Source organism: Vigna umbellata, chromosome 2 (assembly GCF_029865625.1).
Source record: "Vigna umbellata cultivar VRB3 chromosome 2, Vumbellata_1.0, whole genome shotgun sequence".
Lineage (NCBI taxonomy): Eukaryota > Viridiplantae > Streptophyta > Magnoliopsida > Fabales > Fabaceae > Vigna > Vigna umbellata.
In genome coordinates this window covers 50416173-50429768 of record NC_142166.1, presented here as the reverse complement: position 1 = coordinate 50429768, position 13596 = coordinate 50416173, and the positions used below count along the sequence as shown (strand labels likewise).

At 31.7% G+C, this 13596-nt stretch overlaps 1 protein-coding gene and 1 pseudogene across 2 annotated transcripts; one reads left to right on the top strand and one right to left on the bottom strand.

The window, feature by feature from the left end:
* Positions 1-26: 26 nt before the first annotated feature.
* On the bottom strand, positions 27-4268 carry LOC148204241 (inositol-pentakisphosphate 2-kinase-like; annotated as a pseudogene). Its single transcript, XR_015784458.1, has 8 exons — positions 4045-4268; positions 3844-3959; positions 3545-3754; positions 3183-3330; positions 2735-2775; positions 2445-2555; positions 1648-2244; positions 27-179 (listed from the first exon to the last, which is right to left on the bottom strand). The product of XR_015784458.1 is annotated as an inositol-pentakisphosphate 2-kinase-like (transcript).
* Positions 4269-5075: 807 nt separating this feature from the next.
* Positions 5076-8085, top strand: LOC148204240 (abscisic acid 8'-hydroxylase 3-like). The gene is made up of 10 exons (XM_088107353.1): positions 5076-5361; positions 5525-5843; positions 6270-6419; positions 6494-6671; positions 6821-6900; positions 6991-7077; positions 7209-7287; positions 7365-7471; positions 7556-7674; positions 7813-8085. Exons 1-10 carry the CDS (start codon positions 5129-5131, stop codon positions 7928-7930), a joined length of 1470 nt encoding a protein of 489 aa, XP_087963479.1. The 5' UTR covers positions 5076-5128; the 3' UTR covers positions 7931-8085.
* The last annotated feature ends 5511 nt before the right edge of the window (positions 8086-13596 follow it).

The window sequence follows — 13596 nt, the reverse complement described above, 5'->3', positions numbered from 1 at the left end:
TACCTATATAACAGAGACTGCTAAATCTAGGTACGCAATTTGTTATGGTTGCAAGTTCATAAATCTCTTCCATGGTCCATTTTCGCCATTTCTTTGTAGCAGCTCACTATCTTCTTATCTAATTCATAATATTCTTCCATTTTACTCATTCGCTTCAGATCCAAGTCAATGAAATACACCTAATATACGTCAAATATCAGTTGAAAGAAAATATAAATGTAACAAGCATCATACTTATTGTTTTATAAGGATAAAGATAATACAATGATCATAATTGTGGCTAAGGGAGGCAGTAATTCAAACTTGCTTCATATAAATATAAGAAATGAAATCGTGAGTGTGATCAAGTCGTTCACAAGATATGGTCTGTGCATACACATTAAAGCCCCATTTTCAACTGATGTGCTTTCGGTTTTAGTACTTCATGAGAGCAGACACAAATTACAGTTCAATAAAAAATGACACCAAAGACAGTAAGGGTGCTTCTTCCAGTGCTTTTGAGTTTTGAGAAACACCCTATTTGGTTGCAACATTTATCCTTTTGATCGGCCTCAAAGTGAGTAGAATATTTATAGAAAATGATGTGGTTGAGCAGTTGAAGTAATATGAGAGGGAAGCATTCAGATTTGCTAGCATTGAAAACTCATCCTCAGTTGTAACAGGGAAACCTTTGGAAGGAGGATTTTTCCTTTAGCATCTGTTAGGAATTCAGTAAAGTATTACAGATATCATTTTATAGCCTCTATTTTTTTATTTATTTTTTTTGTAATTTTAGATACCTTTTGTGATAAGTTTATGCCAAACAACTTTTTTAGTTTAAATACAATAGGATGTCCACTCACTCCAGAGCAATAAATTATGAAGTGTCACAATAGAATAAAATAAATAAATGAAAAATTAAGGATTAAACACTAAATATACTAATTTTAAAAGGTTAAACTAAAAACATTAAATAAAAAACTAAAATCAAACCAACCCAAATTTTTTTTCCTATTTCAATTATTCCATTGCCATCTTATTCTAATTCTTCCACTTCATAGGAGTTTATCAATATTCTTGAGTGATTTATTATCAGTAGTAATATGCTCTATAAGGATGATTTTGGTGAAAAAGTATATCAAAACAACGGTTGAACATAACATTTCACTCCCGTGGATCTAATTTTTGTTTGATTTCTCACTATGATCAGCGAGTTTCTCTTGGGAACAATTGAAAATAAAATCTTTCAATCTGCTGTTTTTCTTTCAGTGACATCCTTTATTTGGTAGAATATGAGGAAGGCATAAGAATGAAGCTGTCAAGTAGGAAAAGAGAGACCCAAAAAATTCAGACTTTCTTTTTTAATTGTAGTGTTTTATTTAATTGGTTTTTCATTTGATTTTATTAAGAAAATTAGTATATTTATTATTAAGCTCTAATCAATTATTTATTTATTTGTATCACTTTGTCATTCACCAATGATCCATTCTGGAATGGTTCAACATTCCACTGGATTTGAACTCTATTCTATTTTGCACAAAAAAAATCAACATCATTCTCAAATGAGGCCCTCAGACTACTAGCAGAGCAACCAAATGAATCATGTAATGCACTGCCTATCAGATAAAAATAAATAAATAAATAATAAAAATGTGAAGGGCTGCCTACCTTGAAGTCAAAGGTTTGCTTAGTTGACTGAAGATACACGTTATTGCATACAGATCCAGAATCCCCCTCTTTCCTTGGTCTAAAACATATCATAAAGCTGCAGTCTTTTGCAGTTGCTGCTATTAGAAAGTCCTTTACAATTCTCAAGCTTTCATCCAACGAAGCCGAATGTAAAGAGGTATACCTTTTCCGTTGTTCTGCACTCAATTGTCTACATACCATACACTGCTGATGAGTAACATCATAATATGCATGGATGGCTCCTTCTATGTCAACACTATCAAGCTTCTGAACCTCCAGAAGCCGATCAATGACTCCTGATTTTTGCACAGCCTCAGTAACAAGAGTAAGCAAGTTCTCTGTACGCAGACCTTCGTCAGATCGAATGACAGACTTAAGTGCATCTTCAAATGCTTTAGCAATACAAATGTTAGTATTTTCGGCACCACCTCCCAGACCACCAAATATGAGAGAACCGTTCATAAATACACGTAAATTGTTTTGAGGTGAAGTGAAGAGATCATTGATAGCTTTAAAAGTTCTTTCCTTTGATCCAGAGAACAGATCAAGTGGATTGTATTCACTTAGCAAAGATATCTGCAAACATATTGGATAAAACTGTTTAAAATTTAAAGGTTAAAAAAATAATGAATGTTTAAGTGAAATTCTAATAACATCCATCAACAGAACAACAGATTAAATAATGACTCCGAGACTACATGATATCACCACTGGAAGAAGTATGCACTAAGCAGAAACAGAAACACCAATGAAGGAAAAATTTTGTGCACGGGTACCTCTCCTTGCTGCAATTTTAGAACTTGGTGCATTTGAAAGCGAGTTATGGTCCTTTTGACAGCAGTTTCTTCAGATATGTATCTTGAAAGAGGAAGAAATCCCCATTTGGGCTACTTGTTCACAACAACACTTATAATGTTAACAACAAGCAAAAGAAAGAGTAAGGGGGAACAAGTTTGATACTTAATTTAAAATTTTAAAGTTTAAACAAAGTTGTTGTCTAATAATGAGAAGAAGGAGAAATTTTGACACCAAAGAATAATAATGTATGACACTATAAAGAGCGTACCTTGATCTCAACAGATATGCAGGGGCTCGATCCTAGATTACCTGAAATAAAACAGAGAGCTTGTAGCAGAACTTTCAAATGTTTAGCAGATGCGTGTGAAGTAAGAAAATTTGGATGTGTGACTAAATTAATATTACAAGGGATAACAACAAATAGGAAAGAGACTAGAGATTATGGTTTTCTTGTTGGAAGTGTACTAAGCATCACTATAGAATACTGAAACGATTAGTAGCATGTCTCCCGTTCAACCCTAAAACCTGCCCTCCCTTTCTTCTATTTTTGCTTTCATGGTGCCCATTTGGATGGATGATTTCTCAGCGTGGTGCTATAACATGTTAACTGAAAGAAATATAGCGACCACAGCAACTACATACTCCAGAATTCCACATGCACAAAGGGTAACAATTATTCTTTGAACTGAAGCAAGTTCTCAAAGGCATCTCAATACCATGAGTGAAGAGTGAATGATCAGACAAGAGAAGCACAGAATCTCGATGCATGTCGACCAGTGCATTATCAACTCTCCAAGCAGGACGTTGATAGATAACATTCTTTTCAATCGATTCAAGAAATTCCCTCGTCACCCCCACAAGCATCTAAACAAAGTAATGAAGGATAAGTGAGAGTCAGAGATCATAATCAGTAACCATTAATCTCACATAAGATCTTCCACACTGTACAAAAAGGTGGCATAGACGATTTTTTTAATTAACGAACTATCAAAAACCGCTGAGTAGTACATTTTTAAATAACAAAATCAATCACAATAGAATGTTGGGGATTCGGGGGGCAACACAACTCAACACATACCCCGGCATCGACAAATTTGGAACCAAGCAATGGCTTCATAACGTGGTGGACAAATTGTTGGCTTGCAATGTCATTGTCCGGCGATGAAATGAGTTCATCAACGTCTTTCCAAAGCAGGCGTTCCTGCGCAGTCAAGGCAGAGGGGCTCCTCATAGTCATGGCCTCAGCGCCACTCCTCGGAGCCTTACGAATGCGCATCACTTTCCCAATCTGCAACATCAACACCATTACCAATGTACCATTGATCAAGCTTCCATTATGATCCAATTCGATTAAAACAAAGGAATTGAGGAACGTACAAACGTAGGAAACGATCCGGTGTATGCGAGAACAAGGTTAGCAGCTCCTTCGCCCCGGTAAACCCACTTACCTGCGTCCTTTTCCTGTAAAATCACCTCCATCAAACAGCTTTTGCCTGAGAAAACGAACGATTATTAGTGAAGCATTTCATCGAACACTATCAAGACACTCCAAATCAATCATAGGAAAAATTCAAATACCTAACAACTATAATGCACTGAGAAACAAAAAACAAAACCCTGTTGGCCACTGTGTCCAGCTCTAGTAATTGCGGCTCAGATCCTTCTTTTGTTGTATTCTGACGTGATTCTCGAACCCAAATTTTCATTTACTTAAACTTTTTAGTTAATTATTCAATAATTATTAATTTTTTTGTTTCTGTGTGCTTAGGTTTGCTGGGCCTTGCTGTGTGGACCTAACCATAAAAGGACATTGCAATGCAACAATTTCACTGTTTTAGATACATATATTGGAAATGGATGTACCTTAGTATAACAGAATTACTCTTACCGGATTTCAACCTTTTGACATTACTTGAGCTAACACTTTTTATAATTCAATTATAAATCCCATTTAAAAAATAAATTTATATATTTATTTATTAATCACATGAAATTAGCCCACTAAAATTAGCCTTACGTTGAATTGACTATAAAGCACTACTTGGGAGTCACTGTGTGCCGTTGATAGTTGCAAGTTCAATCACCACCACTTTCAATTGCAATGGCTTCTCTAAACAATTGCGCAAGATAATTAATAATTTCTTTGAATTCCCTCAAGTTAAAGGCAAATTAATTTAAGACACGTTTTTTATAATCTTCTCCAAAAAAAATAATAGAAAACAATAAATATAATTTATTTATAACTTTAAACCAACACCGTTAAGACTTTAAAAAACAGTCTAATTCTTTTTTATACTAATTGTTTTAACTCTCTAAGAAAAAAAAATATTATTTTTTAGTATCAATGATTTTAAGTTTAAAAAAACTTCAGAATATTTTAAAAATAAATTTTAAAAAAATTATGATATATTTTAACAAATTATTTTATTAGTAAATAAAAGAAAACATGTTTAAATTTATTTTAGATGAGATGTAACATGATTAAACAATTAATGTAGCATTATCCCACTTTCGTCTCAAAGTGGAAGCCTGAATGTTTCAAAACATACTCAGTGCATGTCGGCCATATAAATCCTATGTTGTACATATATGTAGCACTACCAGTGTTGTCTATTGAGCAAGATATTTGGCCACCATAGAAGAGAAGTGAACAGAGACCAAAATGCTTTCCAAATTGGTAGAGGAGCATCCTTACCTTTGTTCCCATGTTGCTCTCTTGTGTTTTCTTTTATTCTGTCGAAAAGCATGGACACTTTGGTGCACAAACTACCCCTCTCTGCCAAACATTCCTCCGGGAAATCGAGGATTACCCTTTCTCGGAGAGACACTTCAGTTCATGGCTGCCATCAACAACACCAAAGGAGTCTATGAATTTGTCCAAGCTCGCCGACTCCGGTAACATATCATATATATAATAAAGTAAACTTTAACTCAGATTATTTCTAATTAACGTGGAATCTTCGATATTACCAGTTTTATTATGTTTTTATTAGAATTATTATTACGTGAGATTATAGTTAGGTTTTTACATTTATATAATTTAGAAGAGACGTGTCAGGTATGGAAAATGCTTCAAGACGAAGTTATTCGGGGAAACGCACGTTTTCATATCGGGCACGGAGTCTGCAAAAGTGATTCTAAACAACGAGGAGAAATTCTCAAAGAAGTATATGAAGTCAATCGCTGAGCTTGTTGGACGCGATAGCTTGCTCTGCGCTACACACCAACATCACAAACTTATTCGCGGTTCTCTGTTTTCTCTATTCTCCACGCAATCTTTGTCTTCCTTCGTTAAACTCTTTGATTCACTTCTTCTTGAAGCTACAACTAGTTGGAAATCTGGATCTGTTCTCGTTATTCAAGATGAAACACTAAAGGTTAATATTATTTGACATATTATTTTATTGTTAATACTATTTATTGATATCGGTTGAATCATTAAATCATTAACGTATATCTTAGAACTTTTATTTTGAAGAGATGTTTATTTTTTTTCTATACAAAAACAAAAACAAAAAAATATTTAAATTTAAAGACAAGATAAAACCATATATATATATATATATATATATATATATATATATATATATATATATATATATATATATAAATTCATGGATTATAATCATGGTAGTTAAATAAAAGAAATTCTCTCAAGCCATGTATAACTTCCTTTTCTTTCTTTTATCTCATCTCCATTCTTTCTCTCATTTTATTAATTTGTTCTTTGTTTCTTTCTTCTGTCTAAAAAAAATGTTAGTTTGTGAATAAAATGAGGTTGAGGATAATGTTTTTTGATGCAGCTAGCGTGTAAGGCGATGTGCAAGATGCTAATAAGCATCGAAAATGGCGACGAATTAGAGAGCGTGCAAAATGAGGTTTCTCGTTTGGGTGAAGCAATGTTAGCCTTACCCGTGAGATTACCCTGGACCAGATTCTACAAAGGCCTTCAGGTAAATAAACATCAAGTATAAGTGCATACATTAAACTTTGAAATGTGAATTTGAGCTTTCAAGTGAAAATGCAGGCTCGAAAAAGGATAATGGATATATTGGAGAAGACAATAAGTGAAAGAAGAAGTGGAACTGCAACTAGCCATGTCGATTTCCTTCAACAACTTTTGGATGATAAATTACACGACGATGGAATCCCAATGCTAACAGAGAGAGAGATCAAAGACAATATCTTAACTATGATAATTGCTGGTAAGGTTTAGTACGAACCATCCAACCCCAGTACAGAGAAATTACTATATGTTATGATAATTACATTTTTAATTACCAATCAAGCTATAATTACATATTATATTGAAATTGAACAGACTGACATAATCTTAAAACTATCGAAATCGCAGGACAGGACACGATAGCAAATGCGATGACATGGATGATCAAATTTGTGGATGAGAATCCGCTTGTTTTTAATACCCTTATGGTGGGTGAACATGTTTACATTATCCAATGATCATTCAACACTTTCTTCCTTTTGGTTTAGTAAAATGTAGTAATTTTGATAACTAAACAGAAGGAGCAACTTGAGATTGAGAAGAATGGTTCGAGAAATTCATATCTTACAGTAGAGGCCCTTAACGAGATGCCATATGCTTCTAAGGTGTGTGTATGTTGTACTTTTCTGTGCAATGTGTTGTAGCTAGCTCCTGCATCAAATTCACTAGTTATAAGATCGTGCATTGAATGAACTGCTTCTCTTGAATTAATTGTGGTTTCTGATATAACAAACAGGTTGTAAAAGAAGCATTAAGAAAGGCATCTGTGGTGCAGTGGTTGCCTAGAGTAGCACTCGAGGACTGTGTTATTGAAGGTAACACGTAAATTTCTCATGCATGCCTATGATGAAGTTTGTGTAAATTTAAATGAGAAAAAAATGAAATGTTATAGGATATAAAATCAAGAAGGGGTGGAACATTAACGTCGATGCTAGATCGATACACCATGATCCAACCGTGCACAATGATCCGGGTGTGTTCGATCCTTCAAGATTCCCTGTAAGTCTAATCTTATAAGAAAAATAAAAACCTAATTTTGAGATTCAAAGATCACCAGATAAACTGTTGGAACAAATATTGCAGGCAGAGTCAACACCATACAGCTTCTTAGCTTTTGGGATGGGAGGAAGGGCGTGTCTAGGGAAGAACATGGCTAAAGCCATGATGTTGGTGTTTCTCCATCGTTTCATCACCAATTGCAAGTGGGTATTTTCTGTATGGACACATTAATTTTTTGCATTTATTTAATATTTTTTCTTGAAAATACAAAAATTTATTTTTTTAGTTTGATGTTGGTAACATGAAAGTTATACTGAAGAAATTAAATGGTTTGTATTAAGGTGGAAGGTGATCGACTCTGACTCAAGTATTCAGAAAGGGGCACTTTTTACAAAACTCAAGAGCGGATATCCTGTCCGTTTGATCTCGACCAAGGATGCCCAAAACCAAACCATCTGATGTGACAACTTAAACATTTACATTTGCAAGCATGTCGAACGTGGGTTTTAAGATTTTACCCGCATATTCGGGGTTGGCTTTCTGTAACAAGTATTTAACTCATGCCCTCAGATATTGCAAAGTCTACTTATCTATTTTCAACAAATTATTATGAATTTAGCGTGAGTTTAAGGTTTCGTATTGGTTAAAAATAAATAATATATAAGTAAAATGATATTATTTCAAAGTTTTTAAATGAAAAATGATGATTTCTCTTATATAAATTTATTTGTCACTTACTGTCAATTTTTTCTAGTGGATGTAAATTTAGTTTGTTATGATACATATACATAACATTCTTTCTGGTGTTAATTATCAACTTCCATTATCGAAATTGATGCATCAGTCTTGACAAAATTGAGAGATTTTTTGCATTCACTAAATCAAAATCAAAATTCAAATAATTGTCCTCAGAATCAATTGATGATCCCTTCCCAATTCCTTCACGAAATCAATGTTAATTATATCAACTACTTTGATGCCCGATTTTTCTCTTATTTCTGTTTTACTTCTCGTTTTAATAATAAAAATATTATATTTAATAATAAATTCAAATAAATGTGAATAAAAATTTAAAATAAAATAATTGATGAGCCTGGATTGAGAATATATACAAAAGACAGTGTCAAAATATCAAACTCAACTATAAAATGAACGCTCAAATCGTACCGATACAGTACCAGGCTGAGGTCCCCTTCATTTCAAGGTTAAAAAACTAATAGTTTAAACATTTATTTTTTATGATGAACTAAAGATGTGTTGAAACTGAAAAAAAAATGAAAACACGCTATTTAATCAAAGCCAAATGAATTAGGTGCAACTAAGATTACGGTAATTTAGAAAATATCTTTAATTTGATGATTACAGTGATGAAACTGGAGGGATAGTATTTGAAAGGAATAAAAAATATAAATTAAAAGAAAAATAGATGTTAATGTAAGAGAAATTGGGTCTCAATACTCATGAAGAACTACATACCTTAAAAGTACTTTCCTAAAATAATAAAAATAACTAAATTCCAAAGACAGATATTAATCCTGATAGTTGATATATAAAAATTAAAATAAATTATTAATAAATATTAATTGACTAATAAATAATGAGGTATGTTTTTCTTACAACTAAATTATTAGCTATATGATATTCAAGTGGAGGGTGAAAATTTTTAATAGGTTTGCAGAATAGTTTTTGTGATGATTTTTGTTGTTTTTTATTAGTTTTTCCTTCAAGTTGAAGTGGTGTGAGGAAAAACTAGAGAAGGTGTCTCCATCTTGGTATGATATGAACCAATTTGCAGAGCAATACAAAGGAATAAAACCATTCCTAGACGAATGCTGCACTTATCGTGACTCACCAAACGATAATCATGTCTCTTTCGTTCATTTCTCACTGCTTTTTCTTATTTCCTTCTCACTTTTTAATTCATTTTATTTGGAATGATGAGAATGTCCTTCTCGTATATTTTTTCTCTTCAACAATGTCTTCCTAACTAGGAACATGATCATATTTATTCAGCGTATAAATAAATATATCTATATAGAATTTTGAATTTTGTATAGGTGAATATGTATATGTTTCTTTTAATTTTATATATATATATATATATATATATATATATATAATATTTTAGTACATATATTTTATATATATTTTTAGTGATTTACTTACAAAATTACATAAGTTTATTATATTATTGTCTTCATATGAATGGATAAGTATGAATGTCAAAAAATAAATATAAAAATTTAAGAAAATATGTTATAATAATGTAATATTGTGTGGTTTTGTTTAAAATATATAAATTTTTGGGTCATGTATTTGATTTTTAATATAAATTATGAGCGAAACATTTTCACTATTGTCTATTCTGATAATTCTTTTAATAATTATTTTGAGTTTATGATTTTTTTTATTAAATTATGAAATAAAAAATGACAAAAATAATATTACATTCAAATTACAACTAGAAATATTGTACTACAATACAATTCCGGATAATGAAAATAATGGTGTTTTTGTATTGAAATTGTTTTTAAATAGAAAAATTGACAATTTCAAATGTCGTGATTTGTAATTTTTAAACGTTGTTTTATATAGTGTATTAAAACGAGTGTTTGCGGCGGTTTATACAAAACTGTTATGTGATATTTTGTTGCAGCAAGAGATCTACGACAGTGTGTACATATTCGCCACAAACACGGAAAATATAGATAATAAATGTTATTATATAAAAAAAATAACAAGTTAAACAAGTGCTAGGAGCTGTTATAAAAAAAAGTACTACAAGCTGTTCAAAAATTAAAATTTATTTATCAAACAATATTAGGTGAAGTGTTATGACTCTGGATTTTAATTTTAACAAACCTATAGATGTAGATAAGGTCTTCCAAATCAATGTTACGAGCCAACAACATAAATCATGGTCAAAAGTAGATACTTGAAAAACATGAAGCATCAACAATTGGCTATAGTTTACAGTATAGAGAAAGATGGTACGGGACAAACCTTGTCCGTATAGTGAACAATTTTCCAATTAATTAAAATGTAGGTTTTCTTTATTAGTAGTTTTGATATATTTACTAGTACAGTAAGGAAAAACGACAGTGGTTATTTTTGTTTATAGGCAGCGATTCTCGAACCGATGCATATGTAGGCGAGGCAAAAAGTCAGGTGCGAACCGAGGCATAAAAGGAGAGGATTTGGCCTTGGTTAAGTCGATTCATCCTTAACCGAAGCAGTAGAGTTTTTGATTTTTTTAAATTTTTTTTTCGTAGAACTTTATGCCTCGGTTCCACGTGAACCGAGATAGTATGTCCCACTCTACTGCCTCGGTTCAAGCTACAACCGAGGCAGTAGAGTCCTTTTTTTTCACCGCAAGCCTTTCTGCTTCGGGTGTGACTATAATGGAGGCCATAAAGGGTCTTTCTACCTCGAGTATGACCTCAACCGAGGCATATACCCCTGTTTTTTTTTAAATGAGGTCTGTTTCTGCAACATTCCTAACTACAGAAACAGACCTGCATATATTTTTATAGCCAGAACAGTCCAGAATAATCCAGAAACGTATAAACGTATATTTTGAATGAAAATTATATTAAAACATAAATATATTCAATGGAATCATAAATCAACTTCTTAGAAGCTTAAATCAATTCAATGTAATCATAAATCAAGTTTGAAGCATAAATCAATGTACAAAGTTAAACTAATAATAATGTAGAAAAGCATAAAACAACTTAGAAACATAAATTTAGAACTTACTATATCCTAATATATACTACATACTATTATATAATTGAATTACATATTTAGCCAGTAACTTTTATATTGAATCTCAAACGGGAAACTAAGGTTAATTGTCAACAACATCAACATATTCAAGCAAATTAATAATTACATATGCAACATGTAATATATTCTATCAAACAATATATTTAAGCAAACAACTCCACTACCTTTCAAATTCTAGCACATAGTTTCACTCATACTTAGTTCTAGAAGACGATTATAATTTCATAAATTATTATTATTATTACATAAATTAAGCATATATTCAATTTTATATGAAAATGACAATATCAAATCGGTAATATAATAAAATGATTTAGATAAAAAAAAGAATTAAAAGTTATATATCAATTAAATAGGTTATGCTAGTTTTGAAAGTATCATATCACTTTCATATTTTACTCTTAAATATTATTAATTTGTATTAATTAAATATAATGAATTAAATTTTTTCGTCTTATTTGATATAAGGCTAGCTTTTCCTTTTAATTAGCCATTAATTTATATTCAAAGCTTTAATTAGTCATTATTTATTTATTTAAAGTAATAACCACAGTATATCCGAGTTGTTTTTCGTGGGTTCTGAAAGTATATTGGTTCTGAAAGTGTATTGAAGCTCATTTTGCCAACTCCAAATCGATAGTGAGGCTTATATAAACCTAAAGTTCTGATACCAAGTTTGTTCCTTTGAATAAGTAGATGTTTCCATAACAAATTATAAAGCAAAACGCAGAGAGTAGGGACACTGGAATATTTTCAATCAACAGACCAACTCAAATTAATATTAAAGACATTTCAAAAATTTATTTACCGTGATGCACAGTGAGGGCACGGGCAGCAACGACTACGACGACAACGACCAAGGCAGCACAAAAAACGAAGGCAGCAAAGCGGCAACGACGGAGGCGACACAAATAAAATGAAAGACTCGCAGTGGCGACGAAGGAACAGTGGTTGCGGCACAGACGAACCAACAACGCGAGGAAGCAGCGAAGAAGCAGAAGCAACAAAGCTTATTTCATGCGCAGAGAAAGAAGAATCAGAACGAACCAGCAACGCGAGAAAAATGAAACTTTCCAACTTAATAAACGATACTACCTCAGTTTTCAAAAACAATCGAAGCAGTAGAGGACTATATGCCTCGGTCAGAAGAGCACCCGAAGCCGAAACAGCCAATATCACCGGTTCTAAAGCAACCGAAGTTGTAACTCTTGGACAAAACGAATAGAAACTTCAAAAAGTGCTTCAAAAAGTGGTACGGTGCAAAGGTGGCAAGGCTTTATGCCTCGATTCTGCGAGAAACCGAAGCAGTATAGCCTTTTCATAAAGTTGTCAGCTGGCTTGTCTAGTCGTGTGCAGTGTGTTCAGAGGTGCAGAGGCTTTATGCCTCGGTTCTCGAAGAAACCGAAGTAGTATCATCTTCGGTAGGTGGTTTTAGGCACCGATTCTGAAAGCAGCGAGGTGGTAAGTGCTTTATGCTTCGGTTTGCCATGCAACCGAGGCTTATAAGTTGAACTTAATTTCAAATATGCCACCGCGTTTTTATAAGCATCGATTTGGTATAAAATGAGATATAATGTGTGAGTTTAAAAGCAAATATTCTACTAATGATTACTCAAGGAGTAAATAATAAAAAGGTTATACATTAATGATGGTTTAAAAATTTTCAAATGGGTTAGTTGTAAACATATAAAGTTTAAAACTGGAATGTTATTTTATTCTTGGAAGATAGAGTTAAGGGAGCAAACCAAACTAATCTAGAAGTAAGTCCAAATTTATAACTCTTCCCGTATGACAGGTTGCATGTCATTTTTTAATGATTTTTTAATTTTTCTTTTTTAGATTTATGTGTGTATTAAATTCATATTTAATTATTTAAGATATTATTAAAAAAATTAATTGATTAATTAAATTTTTTTAATGAAATGAATTAAAATAATTATTACATGCTAAATTATTTTTTTAAATAATAATTAAAATTTAACTTTTAATTATTTATTATTTAAATTACAATAATATTAATATTTACCTCATCAAAGAATAAAACATAGAAAATATAATTTTTTAATTATTTTTATTTAAATTTTCAATCAAAAGAAAAATAGGTTAATTTATCACACTCATCTTTAACCTATTTGGATTAACAGAACGACATGCAATCTACTTTCTCACCTATATATATATATATATATATATATATATATATATATATATTTTGTCCAAAACTATTTTATTTGATAATATTACTTCCAACAAAATATACATGTAATCAAATGACATCTATTAATATTCTAACTTAACAATATATTTCAAGTCTTCATATTGCGTAAGAAACTAAA